Source organism: Urocitellus parryii, chromosome 8 (assembly GCF_045843805.1).
Source record: "Urocitellus parryii isolate mUroPar1 chromosome 8, mUroPar1.hap1, whole genome shotgun sequence".
NCBI lineage: Eukaryota > Metazoa > Chordata > Mammalia > Rodentia > Sciuridae > Urocitellus > Urocitellus parryii.
In genome coordinates, this window is record NC_135538.1 from 71,008,389 (window position 1) to 71,034,538 (window position 26,150).

General features: G+C 34.4%; 1 protein-coding gene across 1 annotated transcript in view; it reads left to right on the top strand.

Annotated features, from left to right (window-relative positions):
* Rngtt (RNA guanylyltransferase and 5'-phosphatase) overlaps nucleotides 1-26,150 on the top strand; it is a 229,378-nt gene that overhangs the window by 57,165 nt on the left and 146,063 nt on the right. Inside the window, exons 9-10 of the mRNA XM_026410973.2 lie at nucleotides 10,849-10,984; nucleotides 25,151-25,222. Coding sequence (XP_026266758.1) covers nucleotides 10,849-10,984; nucleotides 25,151-25,222 — 208 coding nt within the window. The remainder of the gene's footprint in view (nucleotides 1-10,848; nucleotides 10,985-25,150; nucleotides 25,223-26,150) is intronic.

Below are 26,150 nucleotides of genomic sequence, written 5' to 3' on the forward strand. Positions count from 1 at the left end.
TATGTGAAGTAATTCTGAATACCTCTAATTATCAGAAGATTGCAAATCAGGGGCTAGGGTTGTAGCTCAGTGGTACAGTACTTTTCTCGCATGTGTGTGGCACTGGGTTTGATCCTCAGCACCACAGAAAAATCAATTAACCAATCAATCAAACACATTGTCTCCATCTATAACTAATATACTTATATACATATCTATATCTATATCTTTATTTATACATATATATGTGCGTGTGTGTGTGTGTGTGTGTGTGTGTGTGTATATATATATATATATATACACAAAGAATGTAAATCAAAACCATAATCGGATATCACCTCATTTAATAAGTTCTCTTGAAGAGAACAAGTGCTGGTAAGGGTGTGGAGAAAAGGGAACCCTTGTACACTGTTGGGGGGATGTTTATTAGTACAGTCATTGTGGAAAACAGTATGGAGCCTCTTCAAAAAACTAAAAGTAGAACCAGTATTTGTTCTAGATATCACACTATGGGGTATATATTAAAAGGAAATGAAATCAGTATATTGAAGAGCCTCTGTACTTCCACCTTCATTGTAGCACTATTCACAATTGTGAAAAAAAGGAAATAACCGAAGTGCCGATAAACAAAATGTGGTACATATACACGATGGAATATTATTTAGCCATAAAACACTGAAATTCTGTCATTTGTGAAAACATGGATGGTGTTAAACATAAAACACTGAGCACAGAAAGACAAATTTGACATGATCTTACTCATGTGGAATGTAAAAAGTAGATCTCAGAAGTTTAGAGTAGAATGGTGATTACTAAAGTTGGGAACAGTAGAGTGGGAGGAGAGGGTTAGGAAAGGTTGATCAATAGGTATTAAGATACAGTTAGGAGGAAGAAGCTTTGGGGTTCTGTTGCATATGTTTCATTATAGATATCAGTTATATTCTGTACATTTCAAAAAGAAGAAATAAAAATAGAAGAAAGAATTTTAAAAGTTTTATAAATGATAAATATTTGAGGAGATAAATGTATTTAACTTAAACATGTAATATACACATGTATCAAACATTACATGATGCCCCATTACTATATACTTTCAATGTTTTTTATTATATTGGTTAAAAAACCCATCAGTTATGCTATTAGCTCATTTCTGAATTTAAAAAGGCAGGATCTTTATAGTAAAATGTTTATGTTAAAATCTGGTATCTATGTTAGAAGTAAATTTTTCTCAAATTTCTTCTGGATTACATCTTTTCCTTTCAATAAAATACTGTTTTGAAAATATTCATTGTTTGAGAAGCAATTACATGAAAACATGAAAAAAATATAGCTTCTTTTAAGGAAAATTTTTAATTTCAGACAAGTTTTAAAAGGTCACTGTTTGGACAACTTATTTGGAGCTGCCAAGTATCTTGATGTGTGGCAATAAAGTTTTGGGAGAAGAATGAATTTGCATAATTAAAAACAGAAAACTTAAGACATGTTTATGCCCTTAAATAGATAAAAATTTAATTGTGGTATTAAAATGAGACGAGGAGAGAACATTATGAAGTATAATTGCATATAAATGATATGACATGTACTTAAAAATGAAGGAGGTCTTAGGTGGAGGATGTTAGCCAAGGACAGGTAGTAAGTAAGAGGAGCGATATGAAGAAGGAAGTCCTGAGGTTCAAAAAGCCTGAGTAGGACTGACCTTACTGATAATTGGTATAAACCCTAAATCTCTGTAAGTTCTGAACCCTTGGCATTTAGGTGCTTAGGTGCTTAGGCTAAAGGAAGAAAATGGTTACACTAGTTGCTGCTCAATCCCTTTATTTGTATTTTGAAGAGTGTCAGAGTTTGCTGAACCAAGATTCTCTGACTTTTTAAACTGTTACGTCAACTCACATTTCTTGACTTGTTCTTAGGAAGTTGAAGGATGGGGAGTTTTCTTTATTTCAATCTTTTAAAAAATTAGGGTCACTGACTGCTGAGTTAGTGGGTTAACCCAGTGGCTTTTGAGACATTAAGAGAGTTGTTTTTGAAATTGAGCATAGAGTATGGTAAGAATATTTTCCATAGTTATATAGAATGCAGAGTAATAGTTACTGTGACAATAGAGAGATGTGCTTAGCCAAAGGTGGTGATGTCTCAGAAAGTGAAGCCTGGGAGACATCACCAAAACACCTTTCTAGCAGAAGGCTCTGGAAGACCCTGTATCAGTTATCTTCCAGTTAACTCCCAGCACTTTCCCATTTTCAGTTGTAATTCAGGAAGTATTAGGTGATTGGGATTTAGTGAAAGCTTTGACTGAAAGTAGATTATATTAGCATTCATTCATTTTGAAATTTCCCAGTAGTGAATTTCAAAAGTTGTATAATAATATGAAAATTAGAAAACTGATTGGAACTTGCTTGTGATCATGCTTAGTCCCCCCCCCCCTTTTTTCTTTTTACCTACTTCCTTTGCTCTTTTTATCTTAGTTAGGATCAAAACAAGAACTGTCTCCCCCTGCTGCACCCTCAGTATACTAAATTCAGATTTGCTCTACCATGGAGCTACATTCCAACCTTTTAAATTTTAAAACAGGGGTCTCACTAAATTGATTCAAACTCAGATCCTCCTGCCTCAGCCTCCTGAGTAGCTAGGATTCCAGACAAGAACATTTCTATAGCTTAGAAAGGAAAAATTTAATGTAGCCTTTGGACACATTCTTCAATAGAAGCCTCTTTTTTCATGTGATTTAAAAAGTTCTAGTTTTTCATGGCATCTGCTATCTGGCTTTTATATTTTCTTTTTGCAGTTTTAGTGTTAGGGTAGCTAGAGGCTATTTAATACAATTGGGTTTCTTTCTAGTTCTCATTCATTTAGCCTTGGCTGGTGCCCAAGATTTTGCATTTTTTCAAGCTACCAGGTGCTGCCAATGCTATTTGTCCAGGGACCACACTTTATGTAGCAAGAATCTACTTCATTTTCTCAGCGTGAGGATATTAGAGCTGGAAAGATCAGGTCGTTTGCTCAAGTTCTTATACCTAATCAGTAATGGTGGACTTTTAATTTTTAATGTAAAAAAGTCATCTCTCACAGTATAAGGAAATATTTAAAAACTTAGCTCTCTACCTTATTAAATGTTAATTCATTGTTAAGCCAAAATTTTTATGTAACTATACACTTGATTATTTTTATTATATGTCATTAATTCTGTGGAATAGGAGAGAGGAATTCATAAACTGACATTGCACCCTATGCTGTGCCAAACTCTGTTAATAGTGTTGATTTTTATGTGGATGGGAAGCTTTGCAGAAGACTCTAAATCTTGCTGTTTGAGGACACTCTCTTAAAACAAAAACATCTAGATTTTGAAAATGATTAATAGAAATAAATATACAGGATAGTTTGGAGATTTTGCAGTTGTTTATTGTAGGTCTTCAAAATTTATTTGTGATGAATTAACTCAAATTGAAATATAAGATAGTCTTTCGACTGATTTTTTTCCACAAGCAAAGTTTAATAAAAACTGTTATGCTTAAATAAAACTTGATAAACAGAACATGGTAGAAAGTTTGTAGTATAAATAATATATAAAATAGAAACGACTGTGCTTATCTAGAAGAAATGTAATTGTTGGCAGATTGTCCAAGTCTTCTGTGATATGCTGCTGCCCTGCCATTTAATATACAATTAACATTCTAAGATAAAAGAATGGTTAGACAGATTTAGCAGTTAAATTGGTGGGGTAGTGAATGGACTTTGCAATTTAAAATTAAGTAATACGTGTTGTCTGTTTAATTACTGTGTGCGTAAGTGATCACAGAATAGAATGAAGCTATGGGCTTAAAGTGAATTTAAGACTGTAAAGCCTTAATCACATCTGTTTCATGACTTTAAATTGGTGTGATATGAGGATGAAAGAGGAGCTTATCCTTTTGGAGAAGACTGTTGTGCTTACAATAAACCAAACTTAAAATTTATCTATAGGTTTGGAATCTTTTCATAATGTTAAATGAAAATTTTGATAGTTTTTGATAAATTGAATATAATTGTGTTTTCATTTCAGTGGTTGTAAACAGCAGTGATAAAATGAAGCAATTGAGGTTTTAAATTACCTGAAGTGCTACTCTGAGATTCCTTAACTTTAAGCTATGTTTTCATGGAATTATAGTATAGTCATTGGTTGAGTTCCCAATTTAGCCTATAAATTTTATTTAATTCTTAAGGTACTTAAATTACTGTGTTTATCTGTTACAAAAATAACAAATAACTAGTGATTAAACTATAATTGAAACATAAGAAGTTTATTAAAACTTTGAATAGTTTAAAAACTCTTGGAAAACTGATTTGATTTTATATGATAAGGAGAATAGAGATTTCTTATGGAGATTGTGAAGGGGACTCTGACATTGATTATTTTCTCTAGATGGATTAAAAATCTTACTACTTTTAGTTTTGCTTGGTAACATCTGTCTCTATCTTTGGTCATACGTAATTAAGTTCATGAAGAACTAAGTAACGAAGGTGAGAAGGAAAAAATATTATTATTATTTAAAAATTTTTTTTTAGAAAGAGAATTTTTCAATATTTATTTTTCAGTTTTCGGTGGACACAACATCTTTATTTTTTATTTTTATGTGGTGCTGAGGATTGAACCCAGTGCCCCGCGCATGCCAGCATGCCAGGCATGTGCGTTACCGCTTGAGCCATATCCCCAGCCCTATTATTATTTTTTTATTTTTGGGTACCAGGGATTGAACTCAGGGGCACCCAACCACTTAGCCACATCCCCAGCCTTATTTTTTATATTTAAGAGACAGGAGCTCACTGAGTTGCTGAGGCTGGTTTTGAACTCGCGATCATCCCGTCTCAGCCTCCTGAGATGTTGGGATTACAGGCATACACCAGCACTTTTTAATAAACTTCTTAATAAACCTATGATAAAGTTTATTCAATACTGTGTTTTTTAGAATATGAAAAAAAAATTGAAAATGGGTTAAAGTGGGCATGGATACATTTTGTGATCAGAGTAGAATTTACTGAGCAGTGAGCTAGTAAGAAAGACAGGTGAAGTGTGCATAAGTTCCATGGAGAAGGGGAAAGCTGGAGTTTGGCATTTCAGCTGTTCTTGTATGGTTTTTAGAACAAGGTATGATAGGTGTTGGTAGACAAGGGTCAAACTCTGATCAACTACTCTTATGTTAGGAAGGTTTATAAATTATATCTGGGAAAGTATATGTAAACTCTGAATTTTCTTTATAAGAAATTTTATTATACCTGAATTTATTTCCATATAGCTCTACAACCTTGTGAATTAGGTTTCAGAGGCTTGTTTGCCAATTCTGTTGGGAGTAGGGAGGGAATATAGCTGGTATAGAAAGAACAGAGGTTTGGAAGTAGATTCTTATAAAAGAAAAGATGCATAGGGAAAGTTAACTTTGGGCTTAACACTTGTCTCTGTTGAAGCATGAAAAGTAGATGTCATGTCACTTGGCATGAAGTTATATATAAATAGTTAGTATTATGTAATCCTTGGTAGGTATTGAGGATATGCTGGAACATAACAATAGGGTTATATCATAGGTATATTTAACTTACTTGAACTTAGCTGTATTGGGCAAAAAAGAAATGGGGTGGGGAACAACCAGCATATCCATTAACATTCTTGATTATAAGCAGTAGAAATCAACTTTGGCTAATTTATGCAAAGAAATATATTGAAGGCTCTTGGGAGAACTGGTCTTGGAAAGTGCATGGGAACAGTGGTAACCTTCAGCAAGGAGAAGAGCCAAAGTGAGGACACAGGAATACTTTTGAGTAGGAAGCCCCCATGGACACTTGCTGACAATGTCTCAGCGGTTGTTACGAGTAATTTTTCAATTGTCCTGGTTCCTCTGTCACTCACTCAAGCTAAAAAGTCTGGGGAATGGAATATTTGATTGTCTGGCTTAGATCCTGAGCCTATTTCCAAACTATTTATTGGGGATAAGGATAGAGGAAATCCAGGCTTTTGGTTTCTATTCTAAAAAGAAAATTATCCATAGCAAAGATCAAACTCATAGTGTCTGTCATTTCTCCTGAACAAAATGAAATGATTATTTCTTCCTTCAAGTGTTGCATGGCTCAACAAATAAATATTCCCAATTCCTCAAGCTAGAAGCTTGGAAGTTATCCTTGATTTTTTTTCCCATTTTCTCAGCCTCATATCAAGCAAATAGTTTATTGTCTTGTCATTCTACCTCCAAAATGTCTTGAATCTAGCCACTTATCTCTAAGTTATGATTATCTTTGTAGTTCCAGCCACTATGATTTCTTACTAGGTCTACTACAGAGGTCTCATAATTTCTCATTGTCTACCCATTGGCTCCTACCTGTTTAGATATATATTATGTATGGGTGAACTTCTAAAAATGCTTATCAGATTGTGTTATTAGTTTGCTTAAAACTTTTCAGTGGTCTGCATTTATTTACCAATTTCTTGGTTCCAATCTACTCTTTTTTATATTGGTGGTTGGGTGCCAAGATTTGTAAAATACATTTCCCTATTCCTTCACCAGCATGCTTCTGTAGGGTTTCAGCATTTGGGGGTACTGGTAGGAATTTTGAAGGTGGGAGAAAGGACTTCTCATTTCTAGTTTCCGTAAGGATGCCTATAGCAGATGAGGACCCCTGCCATTCCATTCTTCATCTTCTCTTGGAGAATTCACCATCAGTGTTGTTTCCCTCTCAGAGCTACAAGCTTTGGGGTCAGGAATCCTAGGAGATGAAGTAAGTGCCTGCCACTTGTATCGCTTTCTCACCCACTAGACTTGGTCTTACTACAGAGGTCTCATAATTTTATTTATGTTCCTTTAAGGTGTTGAGCAGTCTTCATCCTGGGGCTCTTTAATAGGGATTCAAACTTGAGCTATAGGCTTTTCTCAAAGGTCTAGGTACCCACTATATGGTACCATCCTTAGAGATTTGAACCTCCTCTATCCCTTTCCAGGCATAGTCTCATAACGCCTTTTCTCTAAGCTGCTAGTTTCTGATACTTCTTCCATTTGTTCCCCAGCTCTGCAGGTAGTAGTACTTCCTGGAATTATTAATCTCTGGGTTACTTCATTTTTCCTGTTTTACCTTTTTAGCTTTCCAGTATCTGTATAACTAATTTCTATATTAAATATCCTATATTAATTATCCATATGGTTTCCATTTGTCGTGTACAGACGATTTTCTATTTTTTAGGATTAAGAAAAAAAAGTTTCATAATTACTATGTCCCTGGCTACTTCTTTAGCCTTGTGCTATGTAATTTTCCTGCTTTCTCCTTCTGCTTCAGTATTCTGCAGATTTTATTTGTCAGAAGGTGCTACATTGTCTTATCTCAAGGATATTGCTTCAGCTAGTGTGTATCTTGCCCTTCCTATTTTTCCCTGACCTGCTCACCCCATAGTAATTTGCTTGGCTAACTCCTACATAATAAATGTAAAGTTTTTTTTTAACTCTTATTATAACCACATTTTAGCTACTCAATCAATGTAACCCTTTGGGATGTCTTCCCTGATCTTCACTCTGCAATATATATTGTATCCTCCTGTAGTACCTTGTACTTCAACTTTCCAAAACTTTTTATTTCTGGGATTATTTGTTTAATGTCATATTTTCTTGTTTAGGGTATAAATTATATGAAGTTGGAAAGAGAATCTGTGCTCTTCACTGTTATGTCCATGTAGCATTGGGCTTGGCTCCTGGCTGACCCTCTGATAAACATTTAAAAAACTGGTTAATCTTTTAAAAAAAAAATAGTGAGTTTGATAGGGGTTAGCAAAAATGGATAGGGATGGTGGTAAAATATGTCAATTTAACTGACCAATGTTTTCTGTTTGTATTGCCTGTTAAAAAATACTTATGTGGAGGCTAGAGGAGGAAGACTATTTATTGTGTGGAAGCTACTGTAGTATAAAGAATGAAATTTAGCATCCTTATTTTATTGCCACTAATGAAGTTTAACATCCTTGTTTTATTGACACTTTTCAAAGGAAAATATTTCTCCAGGTCTGATTATATATTACTTATCTTTCCCTTTTCCTTTTCCCCTCCTTTTCTTCTTATTTAATTTTTTGGTAGCTTTAATCCCTTGCCTTTTTCTATGCTTTAGAAAGCAATTTGTGTTTTACTTCTGAAAGTAAAGTATAATGAGGCAAGCAGATATCATTAATAGTTTCACTGCATAGAAATTGCAGCTCTTAACATTTTTGTATAGGTTTTCCTGTCTTTTTTTTTAATATTTATTTTATTTAGTTGTAGTTGGACACAATACCTTTATTCCATTCATTTACTTTTATGTGGTGCTGAGGATTGAACCCAGGGCCCTGCACACGCTAGGCAAGCACTCTACTGCCGAGCCACAATCCCAGCCCCCTCCTGTCTGTCTTTATCTAGTATGTATACACAGTTTTATCTTCCCTTTTCCCTGTTACCATATTATGCATTCTGATTTTTAACTTGTTTCCTTTCCACTTTTTTTCCAGATTATGAATCGCTTTTCACTTTATTGTTTTTATCATTGTTTTGAAAATGCTTGCATAGTATGCTTTTACATGCACATGTGGTATTTACTTAACCTATCTGCTCTTTGATGGATATTTGAGTTTTCACTTTTTACTGTTATGAAATGCTGTGATGCACTTCCTTGTATGTATAGTATTGCTTAACAAGTGTTTTGTGTGTGTTCAGATAGACAAGGTGCAAGGCACAAGGTGTCTGATCTGTGGGAAGGAACAAAATATAGAAAACAGAAATCTCTGAAAACAGAGCTCATATTTGTAGGTAATATCATAATTGCTTTCTTCAAAAAAGTTTTTTTTTAGTTGTAGATGAACATAATACCTTTACTTTATATATTTTTGTGTGGTGCTGAGGATAGAACCTACTGCCTCCAACTTGCCAGGCAAGCCCTCTACCACTGAGCCACAACCCAAGCTCCCATAATTGCTTTTTATTTGACCTTTCCTTATGTTGATTTAAATTTCTTTTGAAAACAATCCAGAGCATTTCCTACTTCTTTTAAGATTCCTGAATTTTCCCTATCCACCAGGAGTTGCTACTTTTGAAGAGTAAGTAAAAAGAGACCCTTGAGGGACTAAGTATTCCTGTTGTTTGTGAACCTGCTAGTCTAGCCTTTGGTGTAATAGTTTCTCAAATGCACATTCAGTCCAGATTGAGGCTGATTTTATTTTTCTAGTGAAATCTGAGTTTCCACACTTTCCATCTGCCATGGCTGCAACTATTTCAATATGTACCAGGGTCCTGGGCAATCCATCCTTTCCCCAGGAGTCTGCTGGAAGTAATTATTTTAGGAGCAGCAAGTCAGAGCATACTAGTTCCCCCAAACAATTCTCCTTTTAGTCTTCCTTGTTGCTCTTTCCCCTTTGTTTTTGTCTTAATCAGTTCTCATATTTCTCCTCACCTATTCTAAATTTTTGTTTATGGTAAACAAATTATCTTCTGTTGTGTTAGCCTCTATGTACTGTATTAGGTTCCATCTCTTTACCGTTTCCCCTGGCCTTTAATTTGCCTCAACTCCATCTTTTTTCTTTCTCTATCTTTCTTTCTTTTCCTCCTCCTCCTTTTCCTCCTCCTCCTCCTCCTCTTCCTCTTCTTCTTCCTCCTCTTATTCCCCCTCCTCCTCTTCCTCCTCTTCTTCCCCCTCCTCCTCTTCTTCTTCGTTGTCTCTCTCCTCCTCCCCCCTCCTCCTCTTCTTCCTCTTCCTCTTCCTCCTCCTCTTCTTCCTCTTCCTCTTCCTCCTCCTCCTCCTCCCCCCCCTCCCCCCTCTTCCCCCTTGTACATGAGAGGCAACCACTCTGCCAACTGAGTTATATCACCAACCCTCAGCTCCATCTTTTAGTTGTTGCTATTTTTTTCCTGATATACCTTGTGAGTAGGAGGTTGTATGAATCTGTTTCTCCTCCATTTTCAATGATGTACCAGGTTTTTCTTCCACTCTTTCATTTAACACCAAATAAGAACAGGTTAACAAAATGATTCTGATTCTTTCAGGCGCATGTCTTTTAACTTACTAACCCTCATTTTGCTGTCAATTTTCTTTTTTTCTTTGACAACTTTGGTGCCTAGATATGGTCTCTATTTTTACCCTGGCTTGCCTTCGTTCATTTGGTAGCATAGCCTCTTAGTCTGTAATTTCCCCAGGTTAAATCTATCTGGACATTTTTGTTTATATGGTGTGAAATAAATCTGACCATTCAAAGAGATTATGTTTATAAATCCCTCCATAGGTTTTAGAAAATAAAGTCTAAGAAATCTTGTTGTTTTTGTTTAAAATGTTAATTTTATATTCATGAATGACAGATTTGAAATTATATGTGGTTATATCATGATAGTGATTCAAGAGAGGAATTAGTTGTTTTGCTAACTATTGTGGTAGAAAGAGCAATGAATAGCACAAGGTCTGGCAGCATTTTAAAGTCCCTTAATTTTTCACTGTTTTTTTTTCTACTTCAAAGTGGAGAGAGTAATATCTAATTCATAGTTGTTGAACCCTAAAATGCAATTACGTATGTGTGTTATGTGTGTTTTGTAAACTTTGAGAGACTTTGATGTTTAAGATCTAATACAAATTAGAGAAACTTCCCCCTCCTAAAATGGATCATAAGGTTGCTCCTTACATTATCCCATAAAAACATTGCTTTCCCTACACTCTGTTTTTCTTCAGGAAATGAAGAAGTATTAAAAAAAAAAAAGGCCGCATGTGGTGTTTTATTTCTCATAATAGAGAAAAGGGACTCCAGTGAACATAATTCCATTAAGATGTTATAAGCTTAAGGAAAATCCATTCAACTATTATTTCTATTCTTGATATTATATTAATATTATCTGTTTAATGTTTTATTTACAGTTATATGATGTTGATTGATGGCACGAATGAAGTTTTTATGATTGATAGAGATAATTCAGTATTTCACGTCTCAAATTTGGAATTTCCATTTCGTAAAGATCTCCGAATGCATTTATCAAACACTCTCTTGGATGGGGTAAGTCATATTTATTTTAAAATGTGTACAAAATTAAACATTGCTATTTTTCTTTTCCTTATAAGTTAATGTGTATTTTTATTAAGAAGTTAAGAATTGGGTCTATTTTTTTTTTGGTACCACGAATTGAACCCAGGGGTGCTTAACCACTGAGCCATATCCTTAGCCCTTTTGATATTTTCTTTAGAGACAGGATCTTGCTAGGTGCTGATGCTGGCTTTGAACTCACTATTCTCCTGAGCTGCTGGGATTACAAGCATGTGCCACCAAGCTGGCTAAATTTTATTTGGATGTTAAATTTTATTTCTTACCTGCACTTATATTTAATTGACATTTTTTAAAAAAGGGATCTGCCAACTTAATCTATGAACCTAAATAGGATTTTGTGATTTTTAAAAAATATTTATTTAGTTGTAGATGAACACACTCTGATCAAATATGTGCAAACAAGGATAGTTATATAATTTTGTATGAAATAACCAGTGTTCCATCTGTTTTGTAATTTGTCATTTTCCACCTAACAATTTGTTTTGGACATATTTTTCTTACAAATGTCTGAATAGTATTCCTCTGTATGTATAACCATCAAAGTTTGGAGTTTCTAAACTATCTTGTTGGTGGAAATTATAAGCATTAAAGATTGCTTGTTGAAAATATTACCCTTTCCTATCGCTGATCCTAGACTTCATGAATTGGAATCTCTCAGGACCTAGGTAGCTGTACAAAAGCAACAAGATGATTCTAATAAGGCAAGTTTGAGAAACAGTTCTATAATTTATTTGATCAGTTTTGTTTTGGTAGACATTTTTAGACTTTTTTTTTGGGTAGTTTTTCCTAGACACATTCAAATGTATATCCTATACCTTTTTCTCAAAATTTTCTGGGCTGGGATTGTGGCTCAGCAGTAGAGTGCTCGCCTAACACCCTTGGGACCTGGGTTCGATTCTCAGCACCACATAAAAAATAAAGGCATTGTGTTGTGTCCATCTACAAAAAAGATTCTCTCTCTCTTTCTTTCTCTCTCTCAAAAAAAAAAATTAAAAAAAATTTTTTTTCTAATTTTTTTTTTTTGGTACCCGGGATTAAACCCGGGGTGCCTAACTACTGGGCCACATCTCCAGCCCTTTTTTGTATGTTATTTAGAGACAGGGTCTCGCTGAGTTGCTATGTGTCTTGCTAAGTTGCTGACGCTGGCTTTGAACTCCTCCTGCCTTTAGATTTCTGAGTCACTGGGATTACAGGCATGTGCTACCACGCCTGCCGCAACCCAGCTGCACGAGCCGCCGCAATCCGGCTGCACGAGCCGCCAGCAACCCGGCTAGACACAGAAACACGAACCGCTCAAGCGGGAAACAAAGCTTTATTTAAAAAAGCCGCCAGCGATCCCTGTGCGTCTTGCTAGCCAGCCCGTCGACCCACGTGTGTCACCGGAACCGGGTGCGCACACCTCCCCCGGAAATTCCCTCCTATTATCCTTCCCCAACCAATGGGAACTCTTCCATTACATGAGTGACATGAGTAACCTGAGTCCCGTAACAGGCTGAGGTAAACAGCAGGAGTCCAATTTTCATATGAATGTAAAACTTAACATAATCATAATCTCAATGGCTAGCTGGCAGTCACCTAAACCAAAGGTACCTGTATCAATATTTTTGCTGTGGCTCCTAGCATCTGCCTCCTTCTGTTTAATTAAACAACAGGCAATGTGGCTAGGGACCGTGCCTGTTAGGTATGTCCAATTCAACATATGGTTCTTACCCGTCATGGGAAAACTGACCTTATTGCGTCAGCCTCCTGGCTTAGGTTGATACCACTGCAATCGAATCATACCCGTCACTGACTACCGGTCCAGTATATAGCCATACCTGTGGAGTAGGCCTATGCACCAGTGGGGGGGTGAGGTTCTTGCCTCACCTCTGTTGGCCCCCAAATTTAACCTTAGTGCCAGTGGGGGGGTGAGGTTCTTGCCTCACCTCTGTTGGCCCCCAAATTTAGACCATCACTAGTAGAAGGGAGAAAGACACAGAAGTGCCACGACACCAAGCCAATTGATGGCTCCTTTGGAAACACTGGTGACACATCGGCTAAGATATTTTAGCATTACCAGTTCGCTGTATCAACAAATAGAGCACAATGCATTCAAGTGATACATAGTCCAGGCTAGTTGTGTAAGCAGAATCAAAGTGGAGGAGTCTATCAATATGTCCATATTCTCCCAAAGTAAATCAAGTCCTTGATTGAGTATTACTTGTTGAGTTATAGAAGTTGTAGTCTGATTTTATCTAGTCTTCACCGGCACTGGGATGGAGATGGGAATTCTGGCCATGATGCTAAAGAGACATTATCCTGAACAGAATTATTAAATATAATGAAAAGGAAAGGTGAAAGTAAACAAATAGATCTGTTAACCACCTTTAAAATAAATTTTTAACAGTTGTTTACCTAATTTAAATTAAACCATTTAAATCACGTGAATAAAAAAAAAATTTTTTTGGATCCATTTATACATGAGCGCTCCTCATAAATGAAATATGGACATACACACATACAGACATACAACACAAAACAGTGTATACATAACATACAACACATAAGACAATAGTAAATAAAGGCCTTGTAGCTATACCTAGGTGAAATCTCCATTGCAATGTTTAAAAACTCCACAGTCAAAAAATAAAACACAGTCAAAAAATAAAACTGATCAGAAAAACATTAACCTAGGTTTGTATGAGCTCAAAAAATAAAGTAAAATAAAATAAAATAAAATAGAACTTTATGATGTGGGAAAAATGCAAATAATAAAATAGATATTGAAAAAGGCACCGTGGTAAATCACTGTCGCAGATGTAAGAATAGCCAGGCTGGAACTCTGGATATCAGCTGTTATGGATTTGAGTCAAATCATCTTCTTTTTCTGTAGAAATTGTTTTAGTTAATCTCTCTGGAATCCAAATTGGTTGCTGTTCTTCCTGTGGAAAGACACAGACAGAGCCCCGACTCCAGACTATTACTGGATCCGGGCCTTTCCATTGTCCTGTTAGAATATCTTTCCAAAGTACCTTAGGCTTATGTACATTTTTCGGATACATATGTCTTTCCACAGCACTAAGTCCTGATGAATCCAGATTTAGAAAGTTTAGAGTAAAAAGGGTTATTTTAAGTTTATCTTTGGGGGATATATACCCCTTTCCAATTCCCTCCTTTTGTTTTAATAAGTACGTTTTAATAGTTTGATGAGCTCTTTCAACTATGCCTTGTCCCTGTGGATTGTATGGGATTCCTGTTATATGAGTAATGCCAAATGATGAGCAAAATTGTTTAAAAGACTTGGAGGTGTAACCAGGACCGTTATCAGTTTTTAACTGTTTAGGAACACCCACAGTGGCAAAATTTTGTAAGCAATGAGCTATAACATCTTTAGTTTTTTCTCCGGGATGAAGGGAGCCCATCAAAAATCCAGAAGAAGTATCAACTGTAACATGTAAATATTTTAATTTTCCAATCTCGCTGAGTTGCTATGTGTCTTGCTAAGTTGCTGACGCTGGCTTTGAACTCCTCCTGCCTTAGATTTCTGAGTCACTGGGATTACAGGCATGTGCTACCACGCCCAGCTAAAATTTTGTTATTTTATATTTAAGAAAAATCTTAGAGGTGAGAATATAGCATGTATTAAGGAACTTTTGGTTGCAAATAATTGAAGTTCATCTTAAAAAATGATGGATTTTCCAAGAAATCTCCATTCTGCTTTCCATATTGGCTGCACCAATTTGTAGTCCCACCAGCAGTGTATGAGAGCACCTTTTTCCCCACATCCTCGCCAACACTTATTGTTGTTTGTATGCATAATAGCTGCCATTCTGACTGGAGTGAGATGAAATCTTAGAGTGGTTTTGATTTGCATTTCTGTAATTGCTAGTGATGATGAACATTTCTTCATGTGTTTGTTGATTGTTTGTACATCATCTTCTGAGAAGTATCTATTCAGGTTCTTGGCCCATTTATTGATAGGGTTACTTGTTTTTTTTTTTGGTGTCTAGCTTTTTGAGTTCTTTATATACCATAGTGATTAGGGCTCTATCTGATATGTGAGGGGTAAAGATTTGCTCTCAAGATGTAGGCTTTCTATTCACCTCACAGATTGTTACTTTTGCTGAGAAGAAGCTTTTTAGTTTGAGTCTATCCCATTTATTGATTCTTGATTTTAATTCTTGTGCCAAAGGAGTCTTATTAAGGAAGTTGGGGCCTAATCTCACATGATAGTGATTAAGGTCTGCTTTTTCTTCTATTAGACGCAGGGTCTCTAAATCCTTGATCCATTTTGAATTGAGTTTTGTGCATATGGATTTACAGTTTTCCCTGCACCATTTGTTGAAGAGGCTGTCTTTTCTCCAATGCATGTTCTAGGTACCTTTGTCTAATATAAGATAATTGTAGTTTTGTGGGTTAGTCTCTGTGTCCTCTATTCTGTACCATTGGTCTACAGACCTGTTTTGGTGCCAATACCATGCTGTTTTTGTTACTATTGCTCTGTAGTATAGTTTAAGGTCTGGTATAGGATGCTACCTGCACTCTTCCTGCTAAGGATTGCTTTAGCTTTTCTGGGTCTCTTATTTTACCAGATGAATTTAATGATTCCTTTTTCTATTTCTATGAGGAATGTTATTGGAATTTTGATCGGAATTGTATTAAATCTGTATAGTGCTTTTGGAAGTATGGTCATTTTGATAATATTAATTTGCCTATCCAAGAGCAAGGTAAATCTTTCCATCTTCTAAGGTCTTCTTAATTTCTTTCTTTAGGGTTCTGTAATTTTCATTATATAGATCTTTCACCTCTTTTGTTAAGTTGATTCCCAAGTAAAATTGGGAATGGAACCACCACTTGACCCAGCTATTCCACTCCTCAGTCTATACCCAAAGGACTTAAAAACAGCATGCTACAGGGACACAGTCACATCAATGTTTATAGCAGTACAATTCACAATAGCTAAATTGTGGAACCAACCTAGATGCCCTTCAATAGATGAATGGATAAAAAAAAATGTGGCATATATACACAATGGAATATGGCATTTGCAGGTAAATTGATGGAGTTAGAGGAGATAATGCTAAGTGAAGTTAGCCAATCCCCCAAAACCAAATGCCCAGTGTTTTCTTTGATATAAGGAGGCTGATTCATAGTGGGATAGGGAGGGAGCATGGGAGGAATAGACGAACTCTAGATAGGGCAGAGGCATGGGAGGGGAAAGGAGGAGGCAAAGGGTAATTAATGATGGTTGAATGTGATGATCATTGTTATCCAAAGTACATGTATGAAGACATGAATTGGTGTGAATATACTATGTATACAGAGATATGAAAAATTGTCTTCTATAGGTGCAATAAAAATTATAATGCATTCTGCTATTATATATATAAATAAAAATAAATTTAAAAAATAGAATTAAGCACTAAATAAATAAAAAAAGGCTGGATTTGTTTAAACAATTTGAATTTCAGCTTGGGCTTTCTTCAGGCCTCGCTAGATCTGGGGTCTCAAATGATACTGTTTATGCTCTATTTTGCTCTTCATCCTTTTGTTCTGCTTGTCTGCTTGGTCCCTTTCTGTATGAAGACTCTTTCCACATGGGAGACATGTTGCATTATAGCCCAAACGGAAAGAGAACTTTTTCTATTAGGACCCATCTGTCTTATATATACGTCGGAGAATTACACTGGAGGCTTGTATTCATTGGTTGCATCACCACTTGTAGTGTAGTAGGAGTACTGTTCCCATGAAATGCATGTATGCCATGCTGGGATCAAGGATATGCCCATTTAAAATGTTAAGATGTATAATTGTCACCTTTATTTCTGGACACATGTACAGTTATACTAACTGTATGTGGAGGATCTGCACATTGCCTTAAACACTGTTTTGGTTTAATATTTTTTAATTTGATAAGAATGGCTTTTCATTTAAAGGGATAGTATAGCCATGATTAAGTGCCTCAACTACAGTTGCCTCCCTAGCTTCTCCAGTTATTGCATGAGGGACCCTATTCGGTATACTTAATTTCTTATTTGTAGTGAGAGGAGGTTAATAATAGTACTTAATTCTTTGTGCTTTTGTGAAGATTTAAGTTGGAAAGTTTGTAAGATCATGATATTAGTGTGTGGCATGTAGTAAAAAAAATTTTTTTCCTCTTCTGATTTTCTTTTATGTGAATTGTTAATGAGGCGTAATATTTTTTTACTGTAGTATGAGTTATTGTATTTCTTCTGTGAGTTGCTTATTCAAATCCTCTCCATATTTTTCAATTGGGTGTTCATCTTTTTCCCATTGATTTATGAGGTCCTCTTATTAGGGTTGTGTTATGTCCTGTATTTTGAAAAATGTATTTCCTTTTTTTGGTATTTATTCTAGCACATAGAAGCTTAAATATATGTAGGGTAGGCAGGGGGTGTAGCCTACTGATAGAGTGCTTACCTAGGTCTTTGAGGCCTTGGTTTATCATTGTTTGTTTCTTAATTCACGTTCCTATTCCATTAATGTTTTTATCTTCTAGTGGTCATTTGAGATTGTTTTAAATACCATTGTTTTAGCGTACACTTCAATGTCTGACAGTCCAGATACGTGTACCTAGTTTTAGCTATTCTGATGTTTGCCACTTAGATTTTATTCTTTTCTTTGGCTTTTGGTGAACAAGTTTTGAAATTGATAAACTGGACTAGACTCATAGGTTACACCTACGAGTATGCTGATCTATACAACAATAAACTTATTTTTTTCCTATAAAGTAATTCTGGTAGGCTTGTATACAGACTGTTCACTTTACTGGTTGCCATGGCTAGATTTTCTTTTCTGCCACATTGTCACTGCCTTTGTTCGCAAGGTAAGAGACTCCCTTGTAGATGTTCATGGGAATAGCAGGAACATATTAGTTCTTATTACCTTTATTTTATTTAAGGTGTAGTATTTTAAGCATTATAATTAATAAAATAAAAGGAAGAAAAGGACTTTTTAAGTAACAGCATTTGCCAGAGTTTAGTGTATTGAATGAATATTTGTTGAGTACCTCTCAGGTTGGTGTCAAGAGTGCAGGCATTACTTAGACAATTATTTAGAAGGCCACCTCACTCTGAGACATTTTACTTAATTGGGCAGGATGTAGAATGATTGGTAATCATGCAAGAGAACTTTAAATAAAACTCTAATCCAAAGAGGTATTTAAAACAAGTGCTATGGTAGTTTAGAGGAAAAATAAGTCACATCTAAAGAAATGGAAGATAGCTATAGAGAAAGATTGTTGTTGGAGACGGGCTGAGTGCATTCCAGGTAGGAAATAATCCTTAAAAATATGTTTAAAGATCTACAGATTTGACTTAGTAATACTATTTATTTTCACCCTATAAATATAATAGATTCTTGTGAGGGTTTTAAATAGCAATATGATTCATGATGTCAATTTTCTTGGGCCAGAATTATAGTTGCCATATCTGTTTTTCTAGTTAGTTAATTAAAACAGCCTGCTGTAATTTCCTGTTTCTTCTGTATTTTCACTTGAAAATTGTTTTTGTAAGATTCCAAATCCAAGAATAACTGATACTACCTGGTTGTCTGACTGTCGGATGTGAACACTGAGGCTTTGTTTTGCTTTGCTAAATTATGTTCCTTGACCCACAAAATGTGGAAATGGGCGTTTAGAAATATGGCATTAATTCAGTTGAACCAAGTCTGTGAAATTTAATCAATTTAACACGAAGCTAAGAAAAAGGATTTCGTAGTTAATCATTAAAGTTAATAGGAAGAATTTTGGAAAAAGATTTTTAAAAAACATTTTGATGTATTTCCTTTTAGTTATTTTATGGTACCTATATTATAAACCATATATAACTGATACATACATAGCTGAGATTTAATATATATTTTGTATCTGGGGTTTTATCATTCTCTTCTATCTGAAGAACTGCTTTTAGATTTTTTTAAAATTTAGTTTTATTTTTTAAAAAATTGAGATTCAACTCACATACCATTTTCAGGTGTTCAGTGTTTTAGTATATTCACAAGATTGGCAACAGTTTCTGCTATATAATTTCGGAACATGCTATCACTTAGAAAGATTGTGATAATTAGAGCCAAATGGTCTGATCTAAAAGAATTGAAGGGAATGGATTACTAAGAATGAGCTTAAGAGGTTCACTGGTTTTTCAGAGAACAGTTGAGGAGAGGAAAGAGATTACTTCCTTCTTTTCATTAAAATCCTTCATTGGTTTCTCATTATCTATCGCATAAAGGCCAAACTGCTCAGACTTGTATTCTTTTATATCTGAAGCATGCCTATATCTTCAGTTTTAATTTTTATTGTAATCCTAAACCATAAATTCCACTATATTGAAGTTTGGACAATTTATCTAAAACCATCTTTTTTTTTTTTTTTTAAGTTTTTCTTACACTATTTGTTTAATTCACTTTCCTGCTGGAAAATATCCTCCACATTTTTCAGGATTCATTTAATGGTATGTACTTTATTATAAACTTTCTCTTATGCTTTTAAGTAGAAATAACTACCACTGCTTAGGCTTATACCATATGTTCTAATTTGGCTGGGATAGTGTATATACATGCTTGTTGTTTAGGTATCATTATAAATAACTATCCGTTTCACTCTCAAAAGTATCCTGGTATGGACAGTAAATTACATGTTCATTATTTTCTTCTCTTTCTAGGGATCAATTGTTTATTTCTCTAGCACTTAGAACTATGCCTAATTCTTAGTTTGGACTTAAGAAATATTGGTTGGGGAGACAGAAGGTTTGTGTACCTGGGGACTTTGAATATAGAAAGGGCAGAGGATGGAAAAGTGAGCATGCTGACATATTTGAGATAGGTGCGTATGGTAGGGGCTATATTGAAGAATTCAAGCCTCAAATTTTTCCACAGCATCATTTGAAAAACAGTGGTGCCATTTCTAGTAATTTCTTGCCGAATATAAAGTTGATGCTGTATGTTGATGTGTTTTTTTGCAAGATTCTTGTGCTTGGGATTTGTTGAATTTCTTTTATCCAAGCATTTATAATTTCCATTGGTAGTAGAAAAAATTTTATCTCACCCCTTGGACGTATAATTATTAATGCTCTTTTCATTTAAACAATTATTTTTTCTTTCCTGTTTATTTTTATTTTCAGATTTACTACCCCTTTTTTTTTCCTGTGCTGTCTAAAATGCTTTTAATCTCAACCATAGTATTTTTCTTTTTTTTTATTTACAAAGCTCTTGACATATCATATTTCATACATTAGATTGAAGACTGAAGTGGGTTATGAACTCCCAATTTTACCCCAAATGCAGATTGCAGAATCACGTCGGTTACACATCCACAATTTTACATAATGCCCTATTAGTAACTGTTGTATTCTGCTACCTTTCCTATCCCCTACTATCCCCCCTCCCCTTCCCTCACATCTTCTCTCTCTACCCCATATACTGTAATTCATTTCTCTCCTTGTTTATTTTCCCATTCCCCTCACAACCTCTTATATGTAATTTTGTATAGCAATGAGGGTCTCCCTTCATTTCCATTTCTCTCCCTTTCCCTCCCATCTCAAGTCTCTGTTTAATGTTAATCTTTTCTTCCTGCTCTTCCTCCCTGCTCTGTTCATAGTTGCTCTCATTATATCAAAGAAGACATTTGGTATTTGTTTTTTAGGGATTGGCTAGCTTCACTAAGCATAATCTGCTCTAGTACCATCCATTTCCCTGCAAATTCCATGATTTTGTCATTTTTTAGTGCTGTGTAATATTCCATGGTGTATACATGCCACATTTTTTTTTTATCCATTCATCTATTGAAGGGCATCTGGGTTGGTTCCACAGTCTAGCTATTGTGAATTGTGCTGCTATGAACATGATGTGGCAGTATCCCTGTAGCATGCTCTTTTAAGGTCTTCAGGGAATAGTCCGAGAAGGGCAATAGCAGGGTCAAATGGTGGTTCCATTCCCAGCTTTCCTAGGAATCTCCATACTGCTTTCCAAATTGGCCGTACCAATTTGTAGTCCCACCAGCAATGTACAAGTTTTCTTCACATCCTCGCCAGCACTTGTTGTTGTTTGACTTCATAGTGGCTGCCAATCTTACTGGAGTGAGATGGTATCTTAGGGTGGTTTTGATTTGCATTTCTCTGACTGCTAGAGATGGTGAGCATTTTTTCATGTACTTGTTGATTGATTGTATATCCTCCTCTAGTATTTTTCATCTTACATTATAGTTTTCACCTGTGAAATTTATTGAGTCCTTTAAAAAATCTCTTCTGTGATTCCACTTAGCCTTTTGAAATATTATAAATGAATTTAATAGTATGCTGTCTTAATGTTTTTATCTGTTAATTTTAGCATCTCCATCAGTTTTGGGCCTGTTTCAGTTTATTTTTATGGATCATATTTGAATGCCTGGTAAATTTTGATTGTCAGGCATTTTGAATTTTACCTTGTTGGGAGGGGTTCATACATCCTCTTGAGCTTTGTTCTGGAATGCAGTTACTTTATTTGGAACTAATTTGTTCTTTTCAGATCTTGCTTTTGAGATTTGTTTGGTGGACCAGAGACATCTTTAATAAAGTTCTTTTTCTACTATTGAGACAAGATCCTTCTTAGTACCTGATCCCCTATGGATTATTTAATCTGCCTGGTAGGAATAGGCATTATTTCTGTCCCTGTACTGGACATAGGATTCTGTTCTCTATAGATGTTTTCTTGCCTCCTGGTCTTGAGTCTCCTTTCTGCATATTTAAGTACTGATGAACATTATACTAAATATTTGTGGGGAGTTTGTGGTGCACTTTTTTTTTTTTTAAAGAGAGAGTGAGAGAGGAGAGAGAGAGAGAGAATTTTTAATATTTATTTTTTAGTTCTCAGCGGACACAACATCTTTGTTGGTATGTGGTGCTGAGGGTCGAACCCGGGCCGCACGTATGCCAGGCGAGCGCGCTACCGCTGAGCCACATCTCCAGCCCCTGTGGTGCACATTTTGACAGATATCTGGAGTTCTTTCTCTGGGTAGATTTCTCTGTCCTTTTAAACTCTTTCCTGAGAATATTAGCTGCATTGGTCTCCTTAGACAACCTATTCAATTTTTTTTAAACTCATAGAGATCATGAGTCTTCATTTATTTTATATTATTTATTTATTGAGACAAGGTCTAAGTTGCTGAGGCTTGACCTTGTGATCTTCCTCCCTTAGCCTCCAGAGTTTCTGGTACTATAAGCATGCACCACCATGCCAACTAGCCTTCACTTATGATCCCCTTGCCTGCATTAGATTCTGGAAACTCTCCTTAGACAATACTTGGGACAATTGCAGGGGTCACTGAGTCTGATTACTGACCTTTGTTACCAAATATCCAGTATCAGGAAAAAAAAAAAACATTGATTCATGTGCTGTTCATATCTTTGGTTGTTTCAGGCAGAAGAATAAATCCAGTGCATTTATGCTCTTTTGATCTGTCCTAACTATGGTTTTTTTTTCTTTTAAAAATTTTAATTGTGGTAAGAAACAGATAACAAAAACTTAACATCTTGGCCATTTTTCAGTATATAGTTCAGTAGTGCTAATATTAGCATTATTGTGCAGTAGTTCTCTAGAACTTGTTTTTTATCTTATAAAGCAAATCTTTACCATTAAGTAGCAGTAGCTCCTTCTCCCTTACTCACCCTGAACAGTCACCATTCTACTTTGTTGTTGTTTGAATTTAAATACTTCAGATACCTCATGAAAGTGAAATCATACATTAGTTATATTTTTGTGTGACTGGTTTATTTACTTTAGCATAATATCCTCAAAAGTTTGTCCATGTTGTGGCATGTGACAGGATTTTTCCCTTTTCAGGGCTAAATAATGTTCCATTATATGTACATACTCATATTTTGTTTATTTGTTCATCCATCAGTGTATTCTTGGGTTACTCTCCACCTCTTGGCTATTGTGAATAATTCTGCTGTGAATATGGGTTTACAAATATCTCCTTGAGACTCTACTTTTAATTCCAAATTCTTAATTTTTATATTTCTTTTAATTGCTTTTAATTATTTTGTCTGTATGTTCAGAAAGGGATAGCTGGATTATATGGTAATTCTATTTTAAATTCTTTTCAGGAAATTAACATATTGTTCTCCATAGTAGTTGTATCATTTTACAAACCCAGCAGCAGTGCACAGGAATTCCAATTTCTCTGTGTTTTAAGCCATATAGTTTATGTTTAACCAGTTTGCTCTAGCGTAGGGCAGTTGTTGCAGTTGTAGAGAAGGGGACATTGTGATGGTGGGGTCTTTGGGAAGAACTCAGTATCCCAATATTTTCCCATTACCAGCTAACTCAGAAGTGCTGTTCTTTTGCAAGAATTTTTTGATGGATGTCTTCTTTACTTAATTGGAAGCAGTATTTTATTGCAATAGTGCTTAGCTTATTGCTGCACTACAGTGTGGAGTCCTAGACCTTTTACTTCAGACAGAAAAAGTGTTTAGCTATTTTTATTACTCTAAGTCAGAATAGGGAAAAAATGAAGAAAAGAAAACCACTTCTTTACTTCTATTTATATTTGATTGTAATAGTAAGAATTATCAGATATTTGTCATCTGTTTTTAAACATTTTTTTTTCAGATGTGATGGACCTTTGTTTTATTCATTTATTTATATATGGTGCTGGGAATCAAACCCAGTGTCTCACACATGCTAGGCAAGCGCTGTACCACTGAGCCACAACCCCAGCCCCAGATATTTGTCATCTTACAAACAGGGCTTCTAAAGGTTTAGTTTTCTTAGAACTGAGTGATTTTCTTTGTTTGTTTCACTAGACTCTTGGTAGTTTCTTGGCTGTCAGTTTAAAGCCTGCATATTTTGTTATTCCTTTTTACTTATTTTGTTTGCTAATAATAAATTTGGTTTTTGACTTTTAAACATCATATCTAAAGGAAAACATATTCTCGTTCATCTTATCAGAGAAATTGGGGAGAAAAATTCTGTGATATCTACTGTCTCTGGTGTCTATTTTATTTCCAACCTTGCAGTTTTGAAGACAATAATTAATTGAAACTTTTTATTGCTCTACTGCCTTGTGACTGTGTAAAATGCGCAGATACAAGTATTTAAATAAAAATATTTCAGTAAACATTTTAAAATAACAAATGTGGCTTATGTCATGTATTGGGTTAAAGATGATAACCATTAGAAACGTCTAAGTTAACAAACACATATTCAGGAAATTAATTAATTGGTAATATTCTTACAATGGCAAAATATATTTTCCTTAGTGTTTTAAAAATAATTTTAGAAGGTAGTATATGAATTTTCTGTCATGAATTTAGATAGCAAGAAAAGTTGCTTAATTTCTTAGGAAGAATATGAGGCAATAAAATTATTTTAGGCAAAAAACCTTTAAAATTTTATCAAATAATGCATTATATATTTGTAATCATCATTTAGTGTCCTTATTTCTTCTTTTCCCTTCTACATTTTTTATTGGTGCATTATAGTTGTGCATAATGATGGAAAATGTTGTTACATACTTGTACATGCACACAATATAACAATATAACTGGACCAGTATCACTCCCCAGCACTTTACACTGCCTTCCCTGTAGTGATTTTATTTCTGTCAGAGTGTAGAATTTATTTAACTTTTTATTGACTTTGATAACTTTTCGGAGATCTCTCCATAAAACCAGAATTCATATGAGTGCCATTTATAATTATAGAATTTATGGTCAAAGTAATTGTCATAATAAAATTTAAAGTAATAAGGATTAAACAAAATTTATTATAAAAATGATCCTGATTTTTAAGTTTTAGATACTGATTTTAAAATTTGTAGTCTCTTTACCCTTAAGTGTTGCCTAGTAATTCAGACATTAAACAAAATATTATATAGCAATTTAAATATAAAAAATATAATGAAGAGATACTCTCATGATTTTATTTTAATATATAACAAAAGCATAATGAAGATTTTCAGAGTGTTGTTTATAAGACTTGATCTGGGTACAGTTATGTTCACTTGGAAATTTCATCAAGTTGTATACTTAGTATTTATGTACTATTGATTGAAATAAATATTACTATTTATGTACTACTTGATTGAAATAAAGTAAATTGTTATTAAATTATGAAAACACTTATCTTCTTTTCTCTTTCAAGGAAATGATTATTGACAAAGTAAATGGACAGGCTGTCCCTAGATATTTGATATATGACATAATTAAATTCAATGTAAGTACCTTATATAATTTGTAAAATTTATATTTTATAGAATAAAAATCGTGACTGAAATAATAGATATATTTTAATTTAATTTATTTTTTTATTTGGTGGTTGTGGGGATTAGACCCAAGGCCTTACATTGTACCTCTGAGCCGTATCCCCAGCCCAGTAGATATTTTATTTGTTACCGTCTCAATGATAGTAGGAAAGAAAAATTGTGATTCAGGTTACTTGTTGAACATCTCTTTTGTTAATACTTTTATATATACTTTTCCTTATCTTATTGCCTAATACATAATATATATCTTTGCCTTTAGATTTCTTTAAGTTCAACTTAGTCAAGAAAAACAGTTCAATTCTGATAGAATAATACATTCTTTTGTAAAATGAATGTTTTTTGATTTTAATTATCCTGTGATTAAGAAAATGCCCACAAGCTTTGTTTCTGTCACTTAAAAAAAAAAAAAGAAAGAAAGAAAAAGAAGCTATGAGTTTGAATATGTACTTGTAGGTACAAATATACTATTCATGAATATAAGCAAGAAACAGAAATAAAGTACAAAATTTCCCCAAGTAAAATACAAAATAGATATAAAAAATTAGAAATTAAATTTCTAATCATTTACTATATATTAGATTATCCCCAAATCTTTTCCTGTTCATTTTATTAAAATATGAATATCTAAATTATTTAGACATTACAAGACAACTTCTAAAATATGAAAACCTCAAGTATATTTCTATAAAAAGGTATAATCATTCCTCTACATATATATTATTCAAATTATATAATCACTTGTTATTCAAGCCAGACTGAAAACATTTAAGTATTCTGGAATTAAAAGTATCTAAGTTTTATATGTTTTTCCTTGTACATGTGTGTGAAAGTTTCTCTATGACAGTTGTTCTCATTTTGGGGATATATTCACCTGGAAAG